Source organism: Sinocyclocheilus grahami, unplaced genomic scaffold, assembly GCF_001515645.1.
Source record: "Sinocyclocheilus grahami isolate Dianchi unplaced genomic scaffold, SAMN03320097.WGS_v1.1 scaffold2114.1, whole genome shotgun sequence".
Lineage (NCBI taxonomy): Eukaryota > Metazoa > Chordata > Actinopteri > Cypriniformes > Cyprinidae > Sinocyclocheilus > Sinocyclocheilus grahami.
Window position 1 is genome coordinate 58,820 of NW_015507293.1, and position 11,272 is coordinate 70,091.

Below are 11,272 nucleotides of genomic sequence, written 5' to 3' on the forward strand. Positions count from 1 at the left end.
ACCAGATACACACACACTCATGAAGATCACGTCTCTGTCTCTCCGATTCACTGTCCAAGTGAAGATTGGGGCCCGCTCCTTTCTCCCCCTGAGCTCCTCGAGCAAAAGGGAGGCCAGGGAGGCAGCTGTCCAAGCAGCCTTGGCTGTCCTGATTGGCGAAGAGGAAAAAGAGAGCATCGACCTCTCAGGTATATACACACACACACACACACACACAGTTGAACACCCAGTACTCCATTTGATAGTGCACTATAGAGATACGTCCTTGTTCAGTGTCTGCACTTGTTTTCTGCAAAAGTGGTAAAAATGTGTTGTGAAAGTTGTGTTTGTGCTTTTAACCCCTCACTCAGCCTCTGAACACCAACCTACTGAAGATGGGAAATAACACAGAGCACACATGCGAGCTGCAGTACATTGTACACACGGTTACAAAAGCCACCACTGTCGCCACATACCACCAGCACCAACTTGCCACCGCCACCATGTACCACCAGCTCCACCCCCAGCACAAACTTGCCAAGGGAGGCCAGGGAGGCAGCTGTCCAAGCAGCCTTGGCTGTCCTGATTGGCGAAGAGGAAAAAGAGAGAGCGCGTCGACCTCTCAGTTATACACACACACACACACACACACACAGTTGAACACCCAGTACTCCATTTGATAGTGCACTATAGAGATACGTCCTTGTTCAGTGTCTGCACTTGTTTTCTGCAAAAGTGGTAAAAATGTGTTGTGAAAGTTGTGTTTGTACTTTTAACCCCTCACTCAGCCTCTGAACACCAACCTACTGAAGATGGGAAATAACACAGAGCACACATGCGAGCTGCAGTACATTGTACACACGGTTACAAAAGCCACCACTGTCGCCACATACCACCAGCACCAACTTGCCACCGCCACCATGTACCACCAGCTCCACCCCCAGCACAAACTTGCCACCGCCACCACGTACCACCAGCTCCACCCCCAGCACAAACTTGCCACCGCCACCATGTACCACCAGCTCCACCCCCAGCACAAACTTGCCACCGCCACCACGTACCACCAGCTCCACCCCCAGCACAAACTTGCCACCGCCACCACGTACCACCAGCTCCACCCCCAGCACAAACTTGCCACCGCCACCACGTACCACCAGCTCCACCCCCAGCACAAACTTGCCACCGCCACCACGTACCACCAGCTCCACCCCCAGCACAAACTTGCCACCGCCACCACGTACCACCAGCTCCACCCCCAGCACAAACTTGCCACCGCCACCACGTACCACCAGCTCCACCCCCAGCACAAACTTGCCACCGCCACCACGTACCACCAGCTCCACCCCCAGCACAAACTTGCCACCGCCACCATGTACCACCAGCTCCACCCCCAGCACAAACTTGCCACCGCCGCCACGTAACGAGGTAAGATTATTGATTATGCAGAACATCAGTATCAAGCTTTTCTATCAGCTCTTTCATTCAGCAGACTCTTGTTTGCTAAAGTAGAAACCGTGAGTCTGTCTGTAGTTCAGAGTTTAGCTCGTCCTGTGATATGATTCACTTTCAGATCTGCTGCTGTGCATATGATTCGCTTGACTTTTTCAATTCAATTTCAGACGGAGCAGGAGTAATGTGCCCCCTCCCCTCAAACGTTTATAAAAAATTTTTTTTTTTTGACCGTTTCTCTGATCTTTATTTAAATTATTTGTGTTTGGCTGAAAGGATCCATTATCCATCTTGTCATTTGGTGCTTTAAAGGTGAGTTCTCACACACACACACACACACACACACTGACAGACACCAAACAGACGGCTGGTCGAGTATAGTCACATTGCTTTGTCTGTCGCTATTGATCGGCGTTCATTTGCCAGGTTGTGCAATGAATGTCTGAGAAGTGATGTAGGATAATCTGGTGATCATCACTGTCTTTCAGTGCAGTGTGAATTGGCCTTAAGGAACTACAAGACAGAAGTTCCAATACAGATTCAAACGTAAAACTGCCATTTGAAAATCTCTAGTAATTTTGTTAGAAATCAAATCGTTGTTAGAAGCCTCATATAAAAAAAAAAAACAACTCGACCCCAAAGACCTAGTTAATTACAGACCGATCTTGAATATCCCTTTTCTGTCCAAGATACTAGAAAAGGTAGTATCCTCACAATTAGAGAAAAATGGTATCTGAGGATTTCCAGTCAGGATTTAGACCGTACCATAGTACTGAGACTGCTCTCATTAGCGTTACAAATTACCTGCTCTTATCATCTGATCGTTGGTTGTATCTCTCTCTATTAGTGCTACTGGATCTTAGCACTGCGTTCGACACTATTGACCACAACATTCTTTTGAATAGACTAGAAAACTTTGTTGGCATTAGTGGAAGTGCATTAGCATGGTTCAAATCGTACTTATCCGACCGCCATCAATTCGTAGCAGTGAATGAAGATGTATCATATCAATCACAAGTGCAATATGGAGTACCTCAAGGTTCAGTACTAGGGCCGTTACTTTTCACGCTTTACATGTTACCCCTGGGAGAGATCATCAGGAAACACTGTGTTGGCTTTCACTGTTATGCTGATGATACTCAGCTCTATATTTCTTCGTGGCCCGGTGAAACATATCAATTTGAAAAACTAACGGAATGCATAGTCGATATAAAAAAAAAAAACTGGATGACAAGTCATTTCTTACTGCTAATTTCTGAAAAAAACAATTATCGGACCCAAAACCTCCCCATGTAATAAGACTCGATGGCTGCTCTGTCAATTCTTCGTCATCAGTTAGAAACCTAGGTATGCTATTTGATAGCAATCTTTCCTTTGAAAGCCACGTTTCTAGCATTTGTAAAACTGCATTTTTCCATCTCAAAAATATATCCAAATTACGACCTATGCTCTTAATGTCAAATGCAGAAATGTTAATCCATGCATTTATGACCTCAAGGTTAGATTATTGTAATGCTTTATTGGGTGGTTGTCCTGCACATGAGAACACGAATACTGCCATAAAGTTGTTACTGAATGTTCTGTAGAAATGGTACATTGGTGACCTGAACACATCTGATGTTGTAATAATGATTTACAAACTTCCCAGTACATGAATGCACCATACTCCACTATTTTTGAACCCATCAGTTTGCTTTGTCTATTCTGACCTTAAAACTACTTTAAAAAAAGACTTAAAATTTGACTTCGAAAAGTTTCATTTTATTTAATAAAAAGATTTGATTCTTAACTAACTTTGCTATTAGTTTGCGTGGTCGGGATCTTATCGGTTTTTAATCAGATGGCAGAAAGGTCTATATCCATTAGTGTTTCACTTTAAGGCTTAAAAGCATAACGCTGTGATAAACTGCAAGGAGACGAGAAGAGTTTTGAATGGATGTCGATGGAGGAGAGGCTTCAGTTCACTGAATCAACTGGGGTGTATTCCAGAAAGCGGGTTTTGTTGGAAACTCAGAGTTTGTTAACCCCAGAAAAGGGAAACTCAGGTGTTTTCGGTTCCAATAAAAGACAAAACTGAACCTCTCGGTAAGTTACCATAGTAACATCTGTGTTCACACTGCACGATGGATCGGCGACAGGGGGTTTCACACTGCATGACTTCACAATAGGAAGAATGGCCGACGGCTCTGTCTGGTCCTGCAAACTACGTTTCACAACAAAACACACGCGAGAAGTGATAAGGAAATAACGCGAGAACCCACGTGCGTCAGACCGGAGTTCTTGAGCAAGACTGTAATTATTTAAAAAATATATATTTATATATGGGTTAAATGCAGAGCACTAATTCCTAGTACGGGTCAACATACTTGGCCACATGTCACTTCATATGTTTTGGGGTTTCATGACCCTTTAAAGTAAAGACTAGAGGTCCACTTCTGTCATGGTCATGTAGTTTTCAGTCTGTTAGCATTCCCGTGCTGGTTGTGTGATGTTGTTAAAGCAGTGTTTTAGAGTAGCGATGCAGGGCTACTGGCTCACAGTGGAAACACGGCTTGATTTTGGGTTCAGGCTGGAGATCTGAGGCTACTGGCCCCACTTGAGCTCAACACATTGTTAGCTTTAGTTCACACTGGCCTGATGGTGGAAAATCAGCTGTTGTGTCCTCACTAACATGAAGATCACTGGTCTCATGTCTCTGTCTCTCAGGTTTATAAACCAGGTTGTGATGGGAGGCACCATTTCCCCCAATGAGCACGGGCTCCAGAAAGGAGGCCAAGGAGAGGATACGGTGTCCTCTCAGGTACACACACTCCTGATCGCAAAAACCTGCTGCTTTTCATTTTTCAGGTATTGTTTGTTATAAAGTGTAATTCAAATTATTAATCAATACTTATTATTCTACCTTTCCTGACACACTAAAAACCCCTAAAGAAGACTGACTTCACTTGCATTCATTCAAGTGATTTGTCCAGATGAGAGGTGACTAGAAGTGACACTATATTAAATCACACTACCAATCACCCAGACACTGATGCTTTGATTCTGAGAACCAGCAACATGTCAGAATTAAAAATAGCTGCTTTTACGCCAGCCCTGAAGTCATCTGGTTGTGGGATTTCTAATTTCTGAGTGCATAATACTGAGACTGCTTTAGTGAGGGCTGTAAATTATCTCCTTATTGCAGTTGATGCTGGTGCACGCAGTATCTTGGTCTTGTTAGACCTTAGTGTTGCTTTTGACACCATATGCCATTCTGTTCTGCTGGACAGGCTGAATAATTGGCAGGGTCTTTTCGGAACGGTGTTCGGCTGGTTTAAATCTTATTTAACCGATTGTGCCCATTTTGTTAGCTTGGATAATCATAAATCTGATACGTGCCTGTTCAAAGGAGTTCCTCAGGGTTCATTGTTGGGCCCAATTTTATTTAGTGTAAATATGTATCCACTTAGGCAGATGAGAAGGAAATATGGTCTTGTGTAGCACTGCTATGCGGATGACATTCAGATTTACATCACCAGTAGCCCTGATGTCCATTCCACATTAATCACTTTGAGTAGGTGTCTAGATGAGGTCAGGAACTGGATGCAGAATAACTTCCTGAGGCTGAACGGCTCTAAAACTGATGTGATGCTGATTGGTACAGTGGTGGTTACTCAAAAGGCTGATCAGATTAGTTTTGATTGATTCCAGCATGGTATTTCCCACTTCATGGTATTTTTGATTCTCAATCAACATTTGATGCACATAAAACGCATTCTATCACCTTAGGAACATTGCTCGACTTGGACCTCTTCTCACTTTTGCTGATGCAGAAAGGCTTGTACATGTCTTCGTTAAGACTAGGTTGGCTTATTGTAATGCCTTGTTCTGTGGCCTTGCAGCTAATTCTCGGAGCAGGCTACAGTATATTCAAAGTTCTGCTGCTCGTGTGCTTTCTCACACTGCTCCTCAGGAAAACGTTAGTTGCACGGTTAATGCTAGGATTGATTTTAAAGCTCTAATTTTAACATGGAACTGCAGCAGTGTATCTTTGTGATCCTATTAGTCCTTACAGTCCACCACACTCTCTCCATTCTGCTCACTCTTTTACTTCATCAGTCTTCATGTCATGGGAGAAAGAGCTTCTTAATCCAAAGCCCTCAAGCTATGGAATGCCTTTCCTTCTAGCATCAGAAATGCTTTAAATGCTGGTTGACACATTTAAGGTTGTTTTTAATTAACTGTTTTGTTCTTGTTTTAATTGATGTGCTTTGGGTTTAAGAAGAGCGCATTACAAATAAAATGCTTTATGACAGTCCGGCTGCAGCTACAAGAACCAAATCAGCCCTTTGCTGAAGACACAGTGCCGTATTTCCATGTACAAACTGTCCGAAAACATGATTCGCCTGATTTTATTTTGTGATTCATCTGCTTTCTTGTGTCAATCATATCAATCTTCATTAGATCTGGAGGGACTCATGTCTTTCTCCTTCCTCTTTCTCTGTTAGATTCACGGGCCAGTTTAAACTGGGGGAGGAGCTGTTCCCGGAGGAGGTCGGCCATAAAGTTATGGTAAAATGGGCAGCGGCCGAGGCAGCTCTCAAAGAGCTGCAAAGAAGAGGGCCGCTGCCAGAGAAGGTAAGAGAAGAACAGAAAGAGGAGAAATGGGAAGCTCTAGATCAGTGGTGTCAAACATATGGCCTGCAGGATGATTTGAACAACGATACAACATAATAAATAAGACATTTTGAAAATTAAACTGTATTTGCTAGAATATTTTGCTACAATTTAGTGTGACTTACGGCACATTTATTCCCATCCACTTCATTTTCTGTGTCTCATGATCTAATGGAGAGTTTCTCTCTGCTCTAAAGGACCAGCAGGACACAGCCATGACTGCTTGATAATATCTTAAGGCATTCCCTCTCTGACCTCCAGCATTATGCAAGAGCTCATGGAGAGCGAGTCCATTTTGAGAGCACAGAGCCAACGGGCCCCCCCACGCACAAAGGTACACACACGTTGTGTTTCCATGTATTATGGGGACATTCCATAGGCATAAAGGTTTTTATACTGTATATTCTATCACCCTACACCTGAACCCCTAAACTTTCTGAATTTTTAGATTTTCAAAACTTCATTTTTGTATGATTTATAAGCTTGTTTCCTCATGGGGGCATAAACAAATGTGCCCACAAGGGCAAAATGTACTGGTATTACTATCCTTGTTGGGGATATTTGTTCCCCCATAATGTGATAAATACCAGATACACACACACGCGCACTCATGAAGATCATGTGTCCGTTCATGTGTCTGTCTCTCAGATTCACTGTCCAAGTGAAGATTGGGGCCCGCTCCTTTCTCCCTATGAGCTCCTCGAGCAAAAGGGAGGCCAGGGAGGCCGCTGACCAAGCAGCCTTGGCTGTCCTGATTGACGAAGAGGAAAAAGAGAGAGCGTCGACCTCTCGGTACACAGTTGAACACAGCTTTTCAAAGTATACTCCATTTGATAGTGCACTATAGAGAGTCATCCTGGTTCAGTGTCTGCACTTTTTTCTGCAAAAGTGGTAAATGTGTTGTGAAAGTTGTGTTTGTCTTTTAACCCCTCACTCATGCACTCATCAACACGAGCCTCTGTGTTACTTTCCATCTTCAGTAGGTTGGTGTTCAGAGCACACGTGCGAGCTGCAGTACATTGTACACACTGTTACAAAAAGAGGCGGTGCATGTACAGTACACACTTACTGTTCTGATGATGCACAGTACGCAAACCCTAGTGTATGTGTAAAAAGTGAAGTATACTTTGTGGGCTTCACACGCTCTGAATCTGCTGTCAGAAACACAATTTCACACTCAAGCTCCATTCCTTTCTCCATTAACACCTGATCTGTGATGTTCACAGCCATCCAGAAGCAGCTCCACCCCCAGCACCAACTTGTCACCGCCACCACATACCACCAGCTCCACCCCCAGCACCAGCTTGCCACCGCCACCACTGCCGCCATGTACCACCAGCAGCATCCCCAGCACCAACTAGAGACCGCCACCACTGCCACCACGTACCACCAGCTCCACCCCCAGCACAAACTTAGTCACATTGCTTTGTCTGTCGCTATTGATCGGCATTAATTTGTCAGGTTGTGCAATGAATGTCTGAGAAGTGAAGTAGGATAATCTGGTGATCTCTGTCAGTGCAGTGTGAATTGGCCTTAAGGAACTACAAGACAGAGAAGCTCTGATACAGATTCAAACGTAAAACTGCCATTTGAAAATCTCTAGTAATTGTGTTAGAAATGAAATTGTTAATTACAGACTGATCTCGAATCTCCCTTTTCTGTCCAAGATACTAGAAAAGGTGGTATCCTCACAATTATATTCCTCCTTAGAGAAAAACGGTATCTGAGGATTTCCAGTCAGGATTTAGACCGTACCATAGTACTGAGACTGCTCTCATTAGAGTTACAAATGACCTGCTCTTATCATCTGATCGTGGTTGTATCGCTCTATTAGTGCTACTGGATCTTAGCGCCTGCATTCGTCACTATTGACCACAACATTCTTTTGAATAGACTAGAAAACTTTGTTGGCATTAGTGGAAGTGGATTTGCATGGTTCAAATCGTACATATCCGACCGCCACCAATTCCTAGAAGTGAATGAAGATGTATCATATCGATCACAAGTGCAGTATGGAGTACCTCAAGGTTCAGTACTAGGGCCGTTACTTTTCACGCTTTACATGTTACCCCTGGGAGATATCATCAAGAAACGCGGTGTTAGCCTTCACTGTTATGCTGATGATACTCAGCTCTATATTTCTTTGCGGCCCGGTGAAACATATCAATTTGAAAAACTAACGGAATGCATAGTCGATATAAAAAACTGGATGACGAGTAATTTCTTACTGCTAAATTCTGAAAAAACAGAGGTGTTAATTAGCTACTGGATCTTAGCGCCTGCATTCGTCACTATTGACCACAACATTCTTTTGAATAGACTAGAAAACTTTGTTGGCATTAGTGGAAGTGGATTTGCATGGTTCAAATCGTACATATCCGACCGCCACCAATTCCTAGAAGTGAATGAAGATGTATCATATCGATCACAAGTGCAGTATGGAGTACCTCAAGGTTCAGTACTAGGGCCGTTACTTTTCACGCTTTACATGTTACCCCTGGGAGATATCATCAAGAAACGCGGTGTTAGCCTTCACTGTTATGCTGATGATACTCAGCTCTATATTTCTTTGCGGCCCGGTGAAACATATCAATTTGAAAAACTAACGGAATGCATAGTCGATATAAAAAAAACTGGATGACAAGTCATTTCTTACTGCTAATTTCTGAAAAAAAAACAGGTGTTAATTATCGGACCTAAAACCTCCCCATGTAATAAGACTTGATGGCTGCTCTGTCAATTCTTCGTCATCAGTTAGAAACCTAGGTATGCTATTTGATAGCAATCTTTCCTTTTTGAAAGCCACGTTTCTAGCATTTGTAAAACTGCATTTTTCCATCTCAAAAATATATCTAAATTACGACCTATGCACTTAATGTTAAATGCAGAAATGTTAATTCATACGTTCATGACCTCAAGGTTGGATTATTGTAATGCTTTATTGGGTGGTTGTTCTGCACGCTTAATAAACTCCAGCTGGTCCAAATGCAGCAGCTAGAGTTCTTACTAGAACCAGGAAGTATGACCATATTAGCCCGGTTCTGGTCAACACTGCACTGGCTACCTATTAAACATCATATAGATTTTAAAATCTTGCTTATTACTTATAAAGCCCTGAATGGTTTAGCACCTCAGTATTTGAATGAGCTCTTATTGCATTATAGTCCTCCACGTCCACTGCGTTCTCAAAACTCTGGCAATTTGATAATACATAGAATATCAAAATCAACTGCGGGCGGCAGATCCTTTTCCTATTTGGCTCCCAAACTCTGGAATAACCTACCTAACATTGTTCGGGAGGCAGACACACTCTGTCAGTTTAAATCTAGATTCATTATTCTCTGGGGTGTTTTTGGTATTTTTGCCTAAATTTGACATACTCAAATTCAAATGTTTACCCTACACTTACAATAGAGAAAAAAAAAAAAATGGTTTCATTGCAAAGAAAATCCTTTGAACTACAAAGAGTGTAATTCTTTATAAATAACATTATATTTTTCAAATATTACAATAAACAAAAAAACAGGCGCTTTGAGTTTTAAAACAAATTACTTTTTTGAAATTCTGTAATTCAGGTTCTATTAGGCCCAGCTCTCTACAATTTACTTTGTTTGATGCCACTAGATGCCAAAAAGTACCTTTCAAATAACAGCTTCTACACAGGAGTTATTACATTATAAGTGAAGCGAGTCAAATTGTCTATTTCTGCATCTAAATGTGTCATTGTGAGTTTCCTTTGCAAAAACAGGCTTTATAAAACACATTAACCCCACAATCCTATTGTACTCTGTGCCATAAGCACTTTAATTGAATTGCGTTTAATTATGTTTTTCTAAGTAGTAATATACAAAATGGCACAAGCGAATTGGACCAAATTTCACACACACTGTGTATTCTACAATCAGTTTAATTCTTTCAGGATGCACAAGACTGTCTACATTATCAAATATATCTGGTCTATCACAATCTAAAATAGAATCCATATCCTCCAGCTTTATATCATTCCATTTATATGCATTCTGTATTGGGATACTGATTCACAGCATCCTCTCATCAGCTCACTCCTGTATCCAAAGCATCTCTCCATGACAACAACATTGCATCATCCCTGGACCAAAGCGGAGCTAATTCGCTAACCGGCAGCTACCTGTAGCATTCAGAGCGTCAAACAAACACATCAGTTCATCCATACAGCACTGTAATAATCCATGTATATTCACTGAAATGCATAATCCCTTTCAGTGAGGGAAACGTGCCCTCAAAACATTCCAAAAACTACAGGTTCCAAAACCCCCAACGGTTCCAAAAACTACAGGTTCCCTCTCCCCCCTCTAGTGACCCAGAGGTGTCAAATTTCACGGCTCTGAAATGGCCGCCGAGTTGAGAGACATGCAATCTGACCAATTGCAGTCCACAAGCGAACACAGATCTCTAGAACATCAGACGCGCTGGCTGAGAGCGCTTTTGATATGGAGAGTGCCTGTTTTCCAGACGCCTATTGCGCAATCTGGACAAAACGCATATATAACCAATGGAAGCACGCAGAAACGCGAAAATTGTCTTGTTTGAAATAAGAGATCCTAATCTAAAAAGGTATTATAGAGTATATATATGGGCTGATACCATATAAGGAAGGCTATGTAAATGAAGCATAAACATTAACACGATTTTGGACCCGTATCCGGGTCCACAGAGTTTAACTGTAATAAAGATTTATCATGATTATGCAGAACATCAGTATCGTCAAGCTTTTCTATCAGCTCTTTCATTCAGCAGACTCGTTTGCTAAAGTAGAAACTGTGAGTATGTCTGTAGTTCAGAGTTTAGCTCGTCCTGTGATATGATTCACTTTCAGATCTGCTGCTGTGCAAATCATTCTCTTGTGTTTCTGATTCACTTTCATATCGCAAAGATGGAAAGTGAAGAAAGTGAATGGCTTTCAGAGTTGGTCTCTCACACAAACCGCTTCCTCAGGACTTCAGTAACAGACCGGTTCAATCAAGCACAGACCGGTCCAGTCTCTAGAGGATCTGGACGCCCCATGCAGGAAACACATCTACTGATGAACTGAAGTTTCTCTCAACAGCTGCTGTTTCTGGAAACAGTTAGTCAACAATAAAGTGAATCTTGAACCAATGACAGTGTTGGGGAGCAGCTGCAGCGACGCTAATAATGTACTAACTACATT

At 42.3% G+C, this 11,272-nt stretch overlaps 2 protein-coding genes across 2 annotated transcripts; both read left to right on the plus strand.

Moving 5' to 3' along the window:
- Positions 1-766: 766 nt before the first annotated feature.
- On the plus strand, positions 767-1,655 carry LOC107574092 (uncharacterized). The gene is made up of 2 exons (XM_016260562.1): positions 767-1,404; positions 1,599-1,655. Exon 1 carries the CDS (start codon positions 792-794, stop codon positions 1,398-1,400), a length of 609 nt encoding a protein of 202 aa, XP_016116048.1. The 5' UTR covers positions 767-791; the 3' UTR covers positions 1,401-1,404; positions 1,599-1,655.
- A 4,755-nt stretch (positions 1,656-6,410) lies between these two features.
- Positions 6,411-7,500, plus strand: LOC107574086 (velvet complex subunit 2-like). The gene is made up of 3 exons (XM_016260556.1): positions 6,411-6,418; positions 6,733-6,876; positions 7,311-7,500. The coding sequence occupies exons 2-3, from the start codon at positions 6,776-6,778 to the stop codon at positions 7,498-7,500; spliced, it is 291 nt and encodes a 96-aa protein (XP_016116042.1). The 5' UTR covers positions 6,411-6,418; positions 6,733-6,775.
- The last annotated feature ends 3,772 nt before the right edge of the window (positions 7,501-11,272 follow it).

Excerpts from the sequence above, each read along its gene's own strand:
- LOC107574092 (XM_016260562.1), top strand. The coding sequence starts at position 792 with ATGGGAAATAACACAGAGCACACATGCGAGCTGCAGTACATTGTACAC.
- LOC107574086 (XM_016260556.1), top strand. The coding sequence starts at position 6,776 with ATGAGCTCCTCGAGCAAAAGGGAGGCCAGGGAGGCCGCTGACCAAGCA. Across the intron at positions 6,877-7,310 it reads GAGAGAGCGTCGACCTCTCG|CCATCCAGAAGCAGCTCCAC; the intron begins GTACACAGTTGA and ends TGATGTTCACAG.